This window comes from Harpia harpyja, chromosome 6 (genome assembly GCF_026419915.1).
Source record: "Harpia harpyja isolate bHarHar1 chromosome 6, bHarHar1 primary haplotype, whole genome shotgun sequence".
Taxonomy (NCBI): domain Eukaryota; kingdom Metazoa; phylum Chordata; class Aves; order Accipitriformes; family Accipitridae; genus Harpia; species Harpia harpyja.
This window is the reverse complement of record NC_068945.1, coordinates 17,070,536-17,087,032: the sequence shown is the minus strand read 5'-3', so window position 1 is coordinate 17,087,032 and position 16,497 is coordinate 17,070,536. Positions and strand designations below refer to the sequence as shown.

The 16,497-nt window shown below is 37.8% G+C and overlaps 1 protein-coding gene across 15 annotated transcripts in view; it reads left to right on the top strand.

Annotated features, from left to right (window-relative positions):
• ERC1 (ELKS/RAB6-interacting/CAST family member 1) overlaps positions 1-16,497 on the top strand; it is a 317,835-nt gene that overhangs the window by 143,362 nt on the left and 157,976 nt on the right. For 11 of the 15 annotated variants that reach the window (XM_052789054.1, XM_052789061.1, XM_052789067.1 and 8 more), the window contains one exon: positions 7,875-7,886. The exons of the other annotated variants lie outside the window; for them this stretch is intronic. In XM_052789054.1, the coding sequence (XP_052645014.1) occupies positions 7,875-7,886 (12 nt within the window). The remainder of the gene's footprint in view (positions 1-7,874; positions 7,887-16,497) is intronic. 15 annotated transcript variants of the gene reach the window in all.

Here is a 16,497-nt window from a genome sequence, read left to right as displayed (position 1 = left end):
TCTCCTTGTGAGTTTTTACACAAAGCAGAGATTTTAACATGCCTATTAAATGTATAGGTTGGTCCTGGTTTTATCTACCATGCTTGTTTATAAAGTATTCTTTCATGGCTGAAGTGATATATCCAGGCACACTACATGGATATTTTAGAGCTAGAGTCTTGGTTTCCTGAAAAGAATAGATAATTTTGCCTTGTAAAAGTCCTTCCTAAACTGTGGTCCATGCAGAGCGAGAGAGAAATTATCTTGACTTCTAATGCTTCTACAGCTGTTCAAATTCTTCTGCACAAAGAAGAACCCTAGTGCTTGCAGAAGCATTTGTCAGCAAGCAAAAAAGTGAATATTTCTGTGCCTATCAGGAACTGTTATTATTCCACATAAAGCAAGATGAGAAGAAATAAGTCATATTCAGAAAATAACTGTACTAAGAAAAATGGGATTTTTCAAAAGAGAGAGTCTCTCCCTGGAGTTTTCCCTTACGCTAGTTATATGTGACAACTAGACCATACGTCGTCAGGAGAAGAGAAATAGTAACACGGTTTCATCCATAGAAGAGAAGAAATGAGTCACCTATTAGGGAGGTATGTATAGGGGAACAGAGAAGGAGAAAAGGTAGGAGGAGAGGAAGATGAAATGAAAAGCAGAAAACTGTTTCAATGATGGCAAAGCTGCCTTCAGTTCAAATTAAATTAAAGAGGGAAATGCTTCCACTCTTCAGTGACTGGTGCAATTACTGGGTGGGGGGTGTTGTTTTTCAGCTGTGAATGGGTGGAAAGAAATCAAAAAATAACGTGTTAAATATGGTGCATGCTATGCAAAAGTTTGAAAAATACTCTGGAGTCAACATGAGATTGAAAGCACAACCTCATTAATTTATGTTCTCTGTGGGCAGGATTTTGCTTTTTCTCATGGGAAGGCGGGCCATAAGTTCACATTTCTTCCATGGGTGAACAGCCCTATAAGTTTTGTTTCTGTCCCCAAATTGTGGTGGTGTAGAGGGTTTTGTAGCTGTCTGGTTATTCACTTTCTTTATAACTAACTGTTTGCTTTTTGTATTGCCATTCCATAATCTCCTGTCTCTCTGTAACTTTTCATTTTGTGTTTTGTTTCCTTCCTTGCTTTTTCTTTCCATTTATACTGTCACGTCCTGGTTCCACGAGTTGTTTTGTTTTGTACGTGCGGGGGTTTTTTTGACTATGCCTTTTCTCAGAAAGCACGCCTCCCGCAAATTGCACCCTCCCTACCAGGTGTCGGTCCCTGCACCGCAACACGTAGGGGGGTTTGTGTGGGACTTCCTGGGAAAGTGAGTGCTCTATAAGGCTTCTGTTTCCTACGGGGTGGAATGTCACCGCTGGCTGCCCGGCTGCTGCTGCTGCTGCTGCTGTTTGGGTCTGCTGCAATTACGCTTTTTTTCTTAGGTCAAACAGGAACTAGTTATGTCAAGTACAAGCTCTAACAGTTTCTGCGTTCAACTCATGTCACAGTGGTTATGACCAGTCCAAAGGAGGTTTGCTGCTATTCTCCCTGATTTAAACTCGACAGAAGCTGTTGCTTTTTATTCTAATTCTCTTGCTGGGTTTTATCTTTGGTTCTAATTTCCGCTATCAGTTTTGCCTGAACCAGCTAAAACTCAAGTGGTCTAAAATATGTCCTTGATAGAGGTCACTATTGACTTATTCTTGAGTTTTATTGTGATTATTACCCTGTAATAAGAAAAAGAAAAAAAGAAGAGAAAAGAAAGAAAAATAATGCTAATCAGCTGGGACATGGCCATCACAGCCTTCAGATGGGTAGTTTACACACAGAGGCATTTGTGTGCATATATTCTGCAACTAAGAACTGACTTTGTACTCGAGAGGTGGCAGTAAATATATATGTATATGTTGTTTCAGAAGTAAGCACTGAGTGAATATATATAGAAGTCCTGGTTCCAGTTACAGACTTGAAATTTATTTTAATTTGGCATGCTCGCTATATATCATAGGTAGTCCTTGTAAGGACATAAGGCACTATCATTTTTTTTTCTGATGGGAACTTGACTTTGATTTGGGAACAAAGGAGGATAGTACTCAGCTTTGGAATGCCAGCAGTCCCCTTAAGGACAGCTGGAAATGATGGCTATTTTAAGAGAGAGATTTTGGGGCGTTTTTCTAAAAAGAATTTAAGGACGCCCTGTTCAAGAAGAAACTTTCAAATATTTGATGTGGAGCAGCCGAAAGGTATACTCCTCATCTTATATATTTCTTCTCAGCAGTAAATAAAAATAAAAGTTTAAAAAACATAGGGTGATCTCAAAGGAGTGCTGAAAAATGTGGAGAGTAGAAGGAAGTATCTTACTCTGTATATCTTTAAGATGGTGATATGTTTGTGTAGTGGTCTGTGAAGGATAGATGGAGAGAGAAATTAACTGCATGTTCCATCAACTTTATGGTTTCCTAGAATAGTGTAAAGGAAACTGTACTATGCCCTAAGCTTAAGTCAACAATTTGAAGTTGAAATACATATTTTCAAACCACTACTTGTATCTTACAATAACTGTCTTTGGTTTTCAAGTTGGTTGTTTCTGTGAATTTTTAAATAATTTTTTTAGAGAATTCCTAAACAAGAACCACATCAGGGCATATAAGTAATTTAAAGTAAAAGGGTCACTGTCAAATTAAAGAACAAAAGGTTTTTTATAAAGTCATCATCATCACCATTAAAGTTAACCTTGAGCGATGGTATAATTCTGTGTTATCGTAACTCATTAAAGTCCTCCAAAAATAAATTGAACTCTGATTCAGGCATAGGAAGAACTGAAATAATTAAATATTACTTTAAAATACTTTAATCCATTTTGGTACCATAAATCATAAAAGCAAATTGAATATATTTATCTCATGGTATTATTACAAGGCAGAATTTGTTGTTGTGTTTCTCATCCACTTCCCTTAAAAATCCATAGCTTAAGTGAATATAAAGATTCTAAGTTTAATCACTCAAAACTTAGGACATCCGAAAATGAAGATTGCCATGTAATTTTAATTCACCTCTTATGTAAGCCTGTGTATCACAGTAAAGTGATACAGTCTTTAACCATATAAACAATTTTTTTCCACAAGAATGCTACCTTTGGTGTGTGAAGGACATGGCTGAAATTGTCCCCAGAAAATCCTGGGTGAGGCTGACACCTGCCATGGAAAATTTCAGCACAATTTGTTAATATTTGGCAAGCAACTGAGAACAAGGTTTTGTAATGGAAAGAAGTGGTCAGGCCTGTAGTTAGTCCAGCTCCACCTCTGAGCACACAGATCTATTGAATATTAACATTTTCAGAATTTCCAAGCTGGGAATGAAGAAGTCATTTCTTTCTTCTCAGTCTTGCTTTATCTTCAAACAAAATGAACATTACACTTGAAGTCCCACATCACATTTGACAGAGGAAAAAAATAATACATTTTCTATCAACATAACTGCTCTAAACAGATAAGAATGTAAGATGCAGGCACCTTTACTTTACAGGTATTTAACTTCAGACATTTGAAAGCATGCCGATTTTCAGAAGGCAAGTGTCTGCCCTCTGAAAGTCAACCTTTGTTGAAGTGTCTTAAGATCAACACTCAAACTCACTAATCACTTTTGAAACTTACTTCTAAGAAAAGAAAAGAGAGAGAAAGATACTGCCAGTAATTGCAGATCCATCTGTAGAAAGCACCAGATAAAAAAGCCATCATAGTGCTTTTATGGTGACTTCTCAATCCATCCTCACCTTTTTCATATAATGGAATATCCTTTTTCCATTTGTTCTTTATTTCACTGTCCTTTATTTCCCATTCTCTCCCTTTTCCTGTGTTTTGGGAGAAACTGAAACTTTGTGATATTGCAGAAACAGCTGTTCTAAAAAACAAGGTTGAAGAACCTCAGTTCCAGCCCTTGACATGGTGAGAGGTCAGGGCTGGTGCAGGCCTTGGCTGAAGGAGCTTGCTGTGCTATCCCATCGTTGAACCACCTAAGCCTGGGTATTTGCCCTAGTATTGTTTCCATGTTCAAGCAGGCAGGACTGACACTATCAAACAGAGCGATTCATCTCTACAGAACTGAGTACAGACCGTCTCCTTTTGTTAAATTCAGCAGTGGGCTGAAAGCTTGGTTTGTCTACTAATCCAAGACTAAGGATCTAATATTGGATCCTCCAAGAATGACCCTACACTAGAGAAATACTTATGAGTAATGAGAAGCACCGATTGTGAACTTTTTTGAAGGCTTCTTTTCCTGCCAAATTTCCTGTAGTGTTAAAGTCCTGTTTGTTTTTATCATTAAATCAAGGTGGTTATCAAGCATTCCCTCTCATGCCTAAGTCTATTATCTGTAATGAATATAGGACTTGTCATCTGATGATTTGTACTCTGTCTGCATTGTAGCAATGATGGGTTTTATTTAGTAAATATCTCCTAATCCAACTGCTAGATCAGTAGAGTGTAAGAGCTATGATATAGTTAAAATAATTATAAAACCAGAGGAGAAAGAACATCATGTAAATAATGAGCCTAGTTTGCGTATCAGGGTTGCATTGGTACCTGCCTTGACTACATCTCTTCAAAGCTGTTTTGTGGCTTTGTTTCAGTCAACATCTTTGAGCGATATGAGGGTATCCATACTCACAAACTAAACTCCTTACATTGTCTTGGAATACAGAAAGAACAAATGGAAAATCCAATAATGCCAGTAGGCCAGTGAACTGCAACATTAGTGCTCCATGGCCACGGTCATGTTTGTGCTCTCAGATCCGTGCATGCATGTACACAGGGATGCACACACAAATCTCTCTCTCTCCTCTCTCCATCTCTTCCCATCCCTCTAAATATCAACTAAAAAGAAAGGAAAAGACCAGCCATCATTCTTTTTATCAAGAAAAGGTGTCAAAAGTGGTAAACATGAATAGCCTTTCTGCTTTGACTGACACAAGGAAGATCAAGTGTGTATTATTCTCTGTCAGACTGCTTTGAAGGAACAACAAAGTAGTAAATATACACAATCACTCACTGTCAAACAAGTGGGATTCAAAGCTTGACTAGAAATCATTACATAAAATTCTTCCTAAGTACATCTGAGACTAATGCAACACACTCATTCCACTCCCTATAATATACAAGCATGTGGAAACAATTATAGCTGGAATAATCAACAGATTTTTAAATATATATATATTTCTTAATTAAAATACTAAAGTGTTCCCATGTCACCAACTTTTTTGATCTGCACCCAGCAATCAGATTTAAGTCGGCGATATTTTAAAATTAATGAGATGGCATTTTAAAAGAAAATGGATTTCTGCAGGACTACCATTTGGTGTTAACAATTGTATTGTCTCCCTGTGTGACTGTTGCATTGAGGTAGACAGTTAATGGGGCTGGGCAGAAACGCTGCTACTGGATCTTGTAAGGAATGCTGCAAGTGTGTGTTCTTGGTCGAAGGGAAATAGCGCAAACTAAAAACTATTATTTTGCTCTGTAATGAGCATGTCGTGGTATGTATCTGATCCTGCTTGCTTGGGGCTGCTTCCTGGGGCAGATGCTTGCTCGCTCTTCTGCTCAATTTCACTGATGTAGCCCTGTGCACTGAGGCTTCACCTCCAGTCTGTAGCAGATCTCCATTGACTTCCTAATAGCTGGCAATTTCAGGTGTCTGCCTTGTTTTTAGTTTGAGTGACAGCACAGTTCCAGATTTTTTCTGATTTTCATGTGCTTTTGGACATCTTCCTCATTTTTGTGTGGATAAATATTATGATTATTCTAAAAATCCACATTTTAAAAAAATATTTTGAACCCCTGTAAAAAAAAAATCAAAAAAGGGGCTAGCAATTACACAAAATGTATTTTTCTTTGGAAGAAAGAATTTATTCCATAACAAAATGAAGATGTAGCAGTAATTATTTTCCATTCAAATCCTGTGCAGCTGGCTAAATAATACTTCTGCAGCATACAGAAAATTGCAAGTGACCTCAGCATAGCATTTCAGGTACTCTTTTGCTTTCATCTTGTGCCAGCAAAAGATGCTACCTTTAATAGCAGTTGAAAGAACAGTATGGTTTATTGAAATTCTACAGGGCTATTCTGAATTCTAGCCTGTACTTTTTTTCACTGTTAATTTGAAGAAACAATATTACAACATCATTAAAATAGAACCAGGAACTACAAAGGGTCCTGAAACACAAAATGAGAAGTCTTAAACTTTCATAATCTGAATTCAATAACAGTCATTAAAAAGTCAAGCTTTTTTCCCCCCTACCTTATTTATTCCCATATCTAACCAAGTGTTTATTTTCACTTTTTTGTTCCCTTTTGTTAAATTGTTTGACCAGTCATAGCTCTGCAGCTCAGCTTGGAGAGTGTACTCTTGGATTTCAGTCAGAATTGTTAGTTACACACTTTTCTATATGAATTAACTGAGACTTTTGGAACGTTATAACTTCAAGATCCAAAACTGAGATGTGGTATTTGGCATTTTGCAAGTCTCATCTTTCCCAAAATCCCCAAATAACACAGCCTTTACAACAGCTGTCCTTGAAGAACTTGATTTGAAGAATGTTAGTTTAAAAGCCAAGGAAAAGTATCTTTACGCTAGTTTATCTGTTACAGACCAACAATACACTTCTCAGCTGTACCTCACCCTGAAACCCCTGCTTGTACAAATTCAGTATCCTACATTGTTGTTTGTAAAATTTATGCCAGAAATAAAGACTTCATTTACATGGTTCCATATACCAAGAGTAATAAAACATATAGTAGTTAGCCTATCCTATAGAAATATTTTTCTCCAGACCATATCCTGCCTTTTTAGAGTGAAATTTTGCCATGAGAGAAGTACATGTGTTGTAGAAGCCAAATTGACACTTTGGACAGAAGAACATTTACTTTTTCTCTCTTCTATTGACTGAAAAAGAATGAAGTTTAAAATCAGATGAAAAAGGTCTGTATTTATGGCTCCTTGTTGACTTACCTTGCTGTTATCAGTGAAATTGACAGCAGATGCCTATGGAAAGGTATTGGAGATATTTGAAAAAAAAAAAAAGCAATAATGAACCTATGGGACCTCATGTTATACAGGGAACTCCAGCATTTTGTCTTGGTCAGTGCTGCTGTTGAATGATGTTGGAGAGAACTGTCAAAAATATGCCTGTTTGGTCATTATTGTTTTTAGATTGCACCTTATATGGGAGAATTAAGACAGCAACACTGCAGGAAGAAGAGGCAGATGCTTTTTTTGTTTGTCTTTGGAAGGGTGGCTTCAATGTCAAAATTAAGAAAGATGAACTTTTAGTTTTGACAGGTCTTCAGGTCTTGAAGACTTTACTCCATGGTTGGGGTTTTTCTCCCTTCTATTTATTCCCTTTTGACAAGTCTGGGTCATCTGCAGGAAAAGTGAAAAAAAATGTGTCTTGCTCCTGGAGGGAAAATAAGTCCCTAGAAGATGGCATAAAGGAGCACATTAGGGTTCATCTCAGACAATCAAACTCTACATTTTCAAAATGTTAGAATTCTGGAAGAAGGATACTTGCTAGTGATGTGATGTAAATCCAGAGTTTGCTACAGTTGGCTTATTTCCCTTTTGCAAGAACTGTTACGTATTGGAGACTATTTTCTCTACAGAAAGTTGCCTCTAAGTGAAATGGTGTAATCTAATGTAAAGGTCTGTTTTTCTTTTTTTTTTTTTATTAGATGTCTATAAAACATGCAGCTCTGTGTTTGTGAAGGATTGTGTGTCCGTGTGTCATTACCTGATTTAGATCTGCTTGTTTTGTCCTGTATTCTTGATCTGCCTTATCTCTGGACACTGTTTTCACAAACTCTAACTCTTTTTCTTTCGCATCTCCTTCCTGGATTTGCTGCTTCCTTCAGCCTCACCTCAAGGTCAGTATTCACTTTTAATAAGGCTGTTTACAAGACTATTGTCTATTCAGCTAAAATTGAGATCTCACATCAAATGACATGATCTACAAAATAAAAGATCAGAGATTTGGTCAAGTCTGTGTAGGAGGATGGGTTGGATAAGGTGCACATTTAGAAGAAACTTGTACTTGAAGGAAAGAATTTATATCAAACCACTGTAAATCAATGTTGTAGTGCATTGGGAAGAAGGGGGAAGTCCTACCAATGAACCCTTTCAAGGAAAAAAACTACAGGAACAGGAAGCTGAAGCAAGACAGTTTTAATATTACTGGTTTCATCTGTTACTTCAAGAAGAAAAAAGATTGAACATTAGCCATATTCTTTGATACACGCTGTTGAGTGCAAAACTAGTTCCTTTAAAATACTAGTCATACATATTTTAACTGTTGGATTTTTATCATTGCATCTGTGTCTGAAACCTTGCAGTGATATTGCAGAACTAGTTTTGGCGCAGTTTGAGTGTGTTGTGCTGTCAGAAAGAACCAAGGGCAGAGGGTTAAAGGTAAGTAAATTAGCAAGAGGATAAATTTGTTGAAAGCACAAAGTGATAAACTACTGAAAAAACCCTACCAAGAGACAGCATGTTTTGAAGTCTTTCAGCCATGGATCTGGGGTTTTTTTGTATTTCGAAAGCAGTTGCTAAACATAGATTTGGGGATTTCAGTAGAGTAGCTAGGAGTAAATGTCTATGGCCTATGCAATACAAGTCAGAGTACATTATCTAATGACCCCCAGTTGCCTTTGAAAGGCTCTGAAACCATTTTGGATTCTAGTCTTTGCTGATAAAGTCTGTTTGGTAGAAAGTCTCCATGACTCCTGACAAAGGAATGATTATAATTGTTTCAGGCAGTGTCTTTGGCCGGTAAGCCACTACTTAATGACTAAAGTTCTGAGTTATCGACCAACATCCAACTTTTCTATTGATTAACACTGTGAAAAATGTGGTGGTGTGTGGAATCCCACGATGCTGCGATGCTGCTGCCGCCTCTAAATTGTGTCAGTGTTCTGACCTTGGTTTGGCACAGATGTTGCACTTGTGGCCTTGGCTATGTATTTTCCTTCCTCCCACAAACTGGATAAAGATTGGAAGTTAATCATGTTGTTGTCCATCAATACCTTCTGTATTCAGTGTGTCGTACTGGCATACTTGTAATTGCTGGGGAGAGGAGGGCTGTCCTTGAATGACCATCTTTCTTCAGATCCCAAAGAACAGAACTGCCAGGAAGTGTTTCTGCCCTGTGAGCATTCTCCTCTGAAATACGTCTTGCATAAACAGGACTTCTGCTGGGGAGACTGTATTTGCTGGTCGCCACCGTGAGTGGAGTTTGATGTGCTTTGTCTGGCAGATAAAGTCCTAAATGTTATAGAATCCATCTGTCAAAGATACTTCTGCTTCAATCCATATGGCTATAGGTTTTTATCAATACTTGCACCTATGCTGGAAGTTGTGATGAACAAGAGGGGGAACTATTTCTAGGTTGTGGTTTGGATGTGTTTTTTCTGAGACCTGGCATGATTTCTCTTTCCCCAAACAATGTAACCATAACTTTTATTTCTCTCATTTAAAGTGTATTGTAAAATTTGGCTAGAGAAGTTACGATTGTGGTTTGAGGTGGCCAAGTGTTAGGATCTTTGAAATGTTTTCTGATAAGATGATAAAGAGACTTTCCATTCTGTCCTCATAGCTTCTCAGTGGGTTTATTGATTTTTTTTTTTTAACTTTTTCCATTTTTTAAAATTGATTGCTATGATGGCTAGTTGCTGAGGTTTTCATATATTTGTTAAAATAAATCAAGAGTGTAAGGGAATAGGTGGAATAAGTGCTCTTGGAACTACAAAATCCCTGCTGGCCAGAAACACAATGAAAAGATTCTCCTAAGGACAAGCAGGAAAGTTACAGGGGTTGCAGTACCACTCATTTTCTTTCCTATGCATTTCAGTGTTTGCCTGATTACTGTTAACTGCAACATATGAAGAAATAGCTGTTGTGTGAAGTTATAGTCTACATTGGAAGCTACTATGGGAGCCATAACTTTATTTTTCTCTTAATCGTGTAAAGCAGTTATTTTTTTCAGACATCAAAGAAAATGTGTCTCCTGGAAAATAACTGAATATGTGAAAAAAATGTGTTAGGTATGCCTGTCTTCTAGAAACAGGAAGAAATACTCTAAATTATATCTGTTCTCATCAAGAACAGCTTTGCTTACTGTAGTCAGTGCAAAACCTCTGAATTTTCTGATCTGTCTGTTAAGCTTTCATCATCTCTCTCCTTTTGATAAACTCAGTGAATCAGAACACAGTAGCATAATCTGCATCACTGTTGCTGTTGTGACATGTACTGGCTGCTCAGAAGTCTTAAGAGCCTGGAGTGGATGTCATACTGATTCATAGTAAATAAAATAATCTTGGAAGGCGTGGGGATTAAAGCAATTTTCCATAAGGAGTTTTTACTAAGTATCTGTTGATGACAGCTTTGAATAAAGAACTATCCAATGCTGAGTTCAAGAGTAACAAGCCAAATAACACTATTCTGGTGTCATTACCTGCAGCAGTGGAAAAAAAATAGAAAAATACCATGAAGTCATATGCTACAGTTCTTTTCAGTGGTTCTTATGTATACATGTCACAAAAGTTGAGATGGAAAAAGATAACAAGACTGACAAAACCAGGTGCTGTTGTGAGCAACTGCATACTTTCAAGGAAAGAATGAGCTATATTGATAAAGCAAAAGGAATATTTCTAGCTTCAAATTGGATAACAAACAGCTTAACTGCTTCAATTTTTTCTTTTTTTTGCATCCTGTCTGCTGAATAACATTGAACGTGCTATTTATCAACAATTTATCTTTGTAGCATAGCACTGGAATAGAAAAATAGCTGGAAAGTAGGACAGGAGGCCTCCCGCAGGCAGCTTGTCTTTCGGTGTCCTGCTTTCTGCTGTCAGGTTTTCTGATAGTCTACATCACATGGTTAACTGTGCTGTCTGTCATCTTTGAAGAAAGTAATCCAGATCTTAAGAGAAAGAAGTTTTCTCGATTTTTTTGCTATACCAAAGAGAATATGATGCAATAGGAAGTAATAAAAAAATACTGTAAACCTTATTTCCACACAGCAAAGTGGCTTGGTGATTAGATGAGTGCAAGCTGGTGGCATGAATCCAGATAGAAGTCTGCTATGAGTCTCCATGTAAAATTAAATGTCAGTGTAGCAACTCAAGTGTAGCCTTATAAAATCAAAGTAAAAACAAAAAAGTAAATCTGAGGGGATTATTTCAGTCAATTTTCCAGAGTCCTAAATTTATGTTAAATGGAACATGTCTAACTACCAAAGAAATATTTAAAACATATCATCCTTCTGTAAGAAAATTACAGATAATATTGCATAGAAAGTTAAGCAAATACAGGAAACTCAGGATACTATTCAGTAATTGTTAAAAAAAAAAAAGCAGAGTACTTAGTTACAGGCGTATAGTCTATGGTACATGTGGGTTTTTCATTGTGATGGAAATACCTTTATACACTGCATTATATACTATATCTCTAGGAAGCTGTGTATCTGAGCACTGAGAAAGTGCCTGGGCAGTCAGGAGAAATTTCACTGGAAGCGTGGCTGGCTCTTTAGTTTTATACCTTCAGAAGACTCAGGTCTTGATTCTGCCACCATGCTGGTCATTAACCACATCAGGAAATGATAAAAATTTCAAGCATGTCAAGTCAGCAATGGTTAGTTTTAGCTCAGCAGAGCCAGATACTTTGTGTTCAAAGAAGTTTCCATTTAAATTTCCGTGGTCATCTCTAAAAGATAACAACCTCTAAGAGTTTCTGTCTATTTAATGTATGTTTCCTTTAATTCTACTTAGAGCAAAAATGGCTTTATGGAATTCTTTACACTAAGAAGTACTCTGCTTGTAAGAGTTGTCTGTTCCTTGTGAGTAAGGAGAAGTAAGGCATCTTAGAGATGATAGTGGGGAAAGGAAGAAATGAAGGCATCAGACTTTTTGGCTGTGAGGGTTGGATGGTGATGAGTAGGGCACAAAATAGAACTCTGGTGTTCTTTAAAACAGGTCACTAGCATAGTTTTTTGAGTTTGCTTTAGGTATAGTGATTATCAGAGCTTTCTTCCTCTGTTTGAAGTGGAATCTGTAGCTTTTCTGTCAAAGCTCCTCTTTTCTTGCCTCATTTCACTGCATCTTAAAGCAAAATTATTCACAGTGGTACATCATCTCAGAATTCTCACTTTTCTGCAGTCTCACATGATCAGATTTTTTTCCTATTACCTGCTGAAATTAATTTAATTACATGAAACACTGATGAGTTGGTTTTCTTTTTGTATTATTGCTCTGCTTTCAGTACATGTATTCACAAAGTGTGCAGCTTTCCTATGGGGATTCGAAATGAGGTAGCATTAGAAAGACATGTGACTGGATATGGCACCAGGGAGGATGTTTATATGTCAACAGTATGCTGTGAATTTTGAAGAGCTCCAAGTCAAATGCTCTGAGAGATTAGAGGAATCCTTCACAATTTGCTTTTTTCAGATGTAACTAAAAAGATGGCTTTTTACCATACTGTTTGAAACATCAAAATACAACATTATTTCTAGAAGACATTTTAAAACATGTCTTTATGTTCATATATCCCAAAGTTAACACAAATTACCTAGCACGTCATCATCAGAAGATTAAGTGAAATTATCATTCAAATTTCATGCAACATTAAACATTTTGACTAACCCATATGTGTCACATCACATTTAGTCAAAGGAATAAAATCTGAAGGTTATTTTTTCTTCTTTAATGGCTAACTTCTGTGCAAAAATTTATCCCCCCAAATAGCTAGATTTTTATTTCTGTTAAAACTCGTGAAAGCCAGGTAAGTATATGGACAGACAGTGAATTTATGTGTCTATGGTAAAATAGTCTTGGTGCAAATGTTTCCATAATCGACAGTACTAAAAGCTTTAACAGACCCTGGATTCAGCAATAATATGGTAGTTACAGAGAACTCAGCTGGGCAGGAGACCTTTTTAACAGGTTGCTGAAAAGAATGAGGAGCTCAGTAGCTTCTTTTCTTCCTTTTTTACTGATAAGGACTCCTTTCAGATCCCTGAGCTTAGTGGCAGAGTCTGTGGGAGTGAAGCATTACCCACAGAAGTGGAAGATGAAGTTACAGACCATTTAAAGAAATTAGAAATCTGCAGGTTGATGGAATCAGATCAGATACATACAAGGCTGCTGAGGGAGCCAGCTGATGTAAGAGCGAGGACTCCTTCAATCATCTTCAAGAAGGTTGAGAAGGAGGATCCAGGGAATTGCAGGCCAGTCAGTATAACTTCATGCCCTGGGAAGTTTTTGGAGCAGATCCTCCTGAAAGCCATCTCCAAGCACCTGAAGGATGAGAAGGTGATAGGGAACAGCCAGTATGGATTTACAAGGGCAAATCGTGCCTGACCAATCTTCTTTCAGTGATGAGATGACTGGCTCAGAGGGGAATCAGCACTGTTTAATGTCTTTTTAATGATGTGATGATGAAACTTCAAAAATTTCATGGATGATAGCAAACTGAGGGGAGTGGTTATGGGGAGTATATGCTGGAGGGCAGGGCTCCTATTTAGGGTGACCTTGACAGGGTGGAGAAATGAACTGGCAGAAACCTTATGAAGTTCATTAAAGGCAAGTGCAAAGCTCTGCACCTGGGGCTGAAGAACCCCTGCATCTGTACTGGCCTAGGGCCAACTGGTTAGAAGGCTGGTTCATAGAGAAGGACCAAGGGGTGGCTGAGGACAAGTTGAACTTGAGTCAACAGTGTTACGCTACTGTGAAGAAAGCCAAATGCATACTGGGCTGTATTAGCAGAAGCACAGATAGCAGGTCAAGAGAAGTGGTGTTTCCCTCTGCTTGGCACTTACAAGGTTGCACCTGGAATACTATGTCTAGTTTGGGGCTTCCAGGTACAAGAAAGACATTGGGATAATAGAGTGAGTCCAGCAGGCAGGCCAGTGAGATGACTAAGTGCTACAGCACACGACATGCAAAGGAGGGGCAGAGAGAACTGGGTATGTTCAAGCCTAGGAAGAGGAGCCTTGTGCAAGATCATGCTGTGGTCTTTCAGCTATCTAATGGAAAGGTCCAGAGAAGACAGAGCCAGACCTCTTCTCAGAGGTGTTCAGGAAAAGCTTGAGAGGCAACAGACACAAATTGCAACACGTTCCAATCTAAGTTCCAATGAGATGATCGGCAGAAAATTCACAGTGATGGAGTCAGATACTGAAACAGGTGCCCAGAGAGGCTGAGGAGTCTTCATCACTGGAGATATTCAAAACTCATCTGAACAAAGCTATGAGCAACCTGCTCTAATTTGGCCTTGTTTTGAGCAGGGGATTGAACCAGGTGACCTTCAGAGATCCCTCCAACCAAAATCACTCCAAACTTACTATGGTAAGTTAATCTGTATTAACTAATAATAGGACAAACTCTAAAATTTTTGTTTAGTTTTGGTAAGAATTTGCTGCATAATATTGACTTTGAAAAACAGGATAAACAATAATTGCCTTGTTATTTCATAGCGCTACAGCTGTAAGAAAAGAAAGAACTAAGAAAAAAGTATGGTGTTGGGGTCCACTGCACTTTTATTTCTTGCAAATTTCTACTTGTATTCTCAGTTTTTAAACAATTTTTAAAACTCCCAAGAATTGCTGCTTTCTGGGATAATGCATCACTCTGATACGTGTCAGTATGGTATTAATAGGCTTGTTCTTTCATAAGTAATATTTTACCCAGACGTTTTTCTTTCAAGATTTCTAATGTAGCTCGTCCTACTTCTGTCCTCTTCTTCCCCATCCCTAAACACAGGTACTCTCAAACCTTATTGCTGTTAATAGAATCGGAGAAGATAAAATTGGAAATTATCTCTGTTTCCCATGGTTTTTGTATGTTCTCTGTAAGCTTCTCATGCTGGATGAGAGCTTATACTGGAACAGTGATCTTAGATCTGACAGCATAGGGGTTTACTAGTCTGCATCTGTAGTTACCAGCTATGCTGTTATGCCTTGTCATTTGGGTTGAAAGAACCGTTTTCCATTTGCAGTATTCACATCCCTTTTTGTCACATCCTTTCTCTTGCTCAGCTTGTGGGCAAATAAAATAGAGCACAGTTGACCCTGCATCTTTGTCTCAGCTGCCTTGTTGAACAGCATTTTTCTGCTGTGAGAGTTTCAGCTGGCTAGGAAGTTACACCTCATGTGTTTAGTGTGCACCTGTGACTAAATTGAAATGTTACCTTTTGTTCTTGTGTTCCTTGTGAAGATCAAGTTCCATTTTTGACCTGCACACAGGGTGACTCACTGCCTCAGATGAGGGCATCGGAACCCTTGTACTTCAGATGTGCCTTTCGGTACTTTACTCATCAGCTGAGGGCATTTCTTATTACCACTGCTAACCAGCTAATATTTTTCATTCTAATTCCTGTGAAACCAGCTTTCCTAACTGGCCTGTACATCATCTCTGCAAATGATTTCTTATCTTTTGGATGAAAAATATGCTAGATAAGCGTAGATATTTATTACAGTCACACAGTTTATAGATTCAATGCACACTGCTATTGCTATCACTCAATTAATTTGAAATCAGTCTTAATCACATTACTGTAAAATGAAAATAAAATGGTTTATCCACAAAATCCCAAGTAGGCTATTACAGATATTGCAAGATAAAAACATGCCTGACATTCTCACGCTAAGATTAAATTGGTAAACTCTTTTTTTTTTTTTTTTTTCCCCCATTTTCCTTTCTGTTCTATGGCTGTCTTCCATTTCATTGTCCTGACAGGGTGGTGTAGTCAAGTATTCACTCCTGCATAACATGTTCTTCATTTGCAAACAGTAGAAGGCCCCTTTCATGCTGGAGTATGTCAGCTTTTCTAGCCAGTCATCTTCTTGAAGTACCCCAGGTAATTCAGATAGATGTAATCATGCTCTCAGAAACTTCATTTCTGTCTTATCCAGCAGATAGGCCGTTCTTCTTAATTAAAAGAAATGGTTTTTCACTTCCTTGGAGAATAAAATATTTCCAGTTGTTGCTTTCTGTTCATGACTGACTAATTAACTCCAAGCTCTAAGGGAAAAAGTGCCACCTATCCCTTTAGTGACTCAGCATACTCAGTTCAAAGTAAAGTGGTTTTACATGGAAAGTTATTATGTATCTGTTTACAATATTGAACAGATTTGATAGAAATTGGGACCAAGCATGAGGGTAGTTTTGGAGTGACAGTGGGGTTGGAGTGATACAGTTCCAGCATTCTTTCAAGCATTCTGGAATGAACTTGATCATTACAAGTAACCTATCTCCTTTTTTAAAAAACAAGAGTGAGAAAGAATTAGAAATTTGAGTTGCAAAATACTCTCTATAGATAGACCAGAAGAGTCTCATTTGATCCTAGAAATTACAACTGCCAACAACTGGCAGTTGCCAGGCCGGTGTGCTCAGTGCCAGCCTTGACAAAAGATCACAGAAGGTGCCAATCCAACAGAAAATTGAGGCTGCTTTCCTACTAGTTCCTACTCCCCTGTGTTGCTCA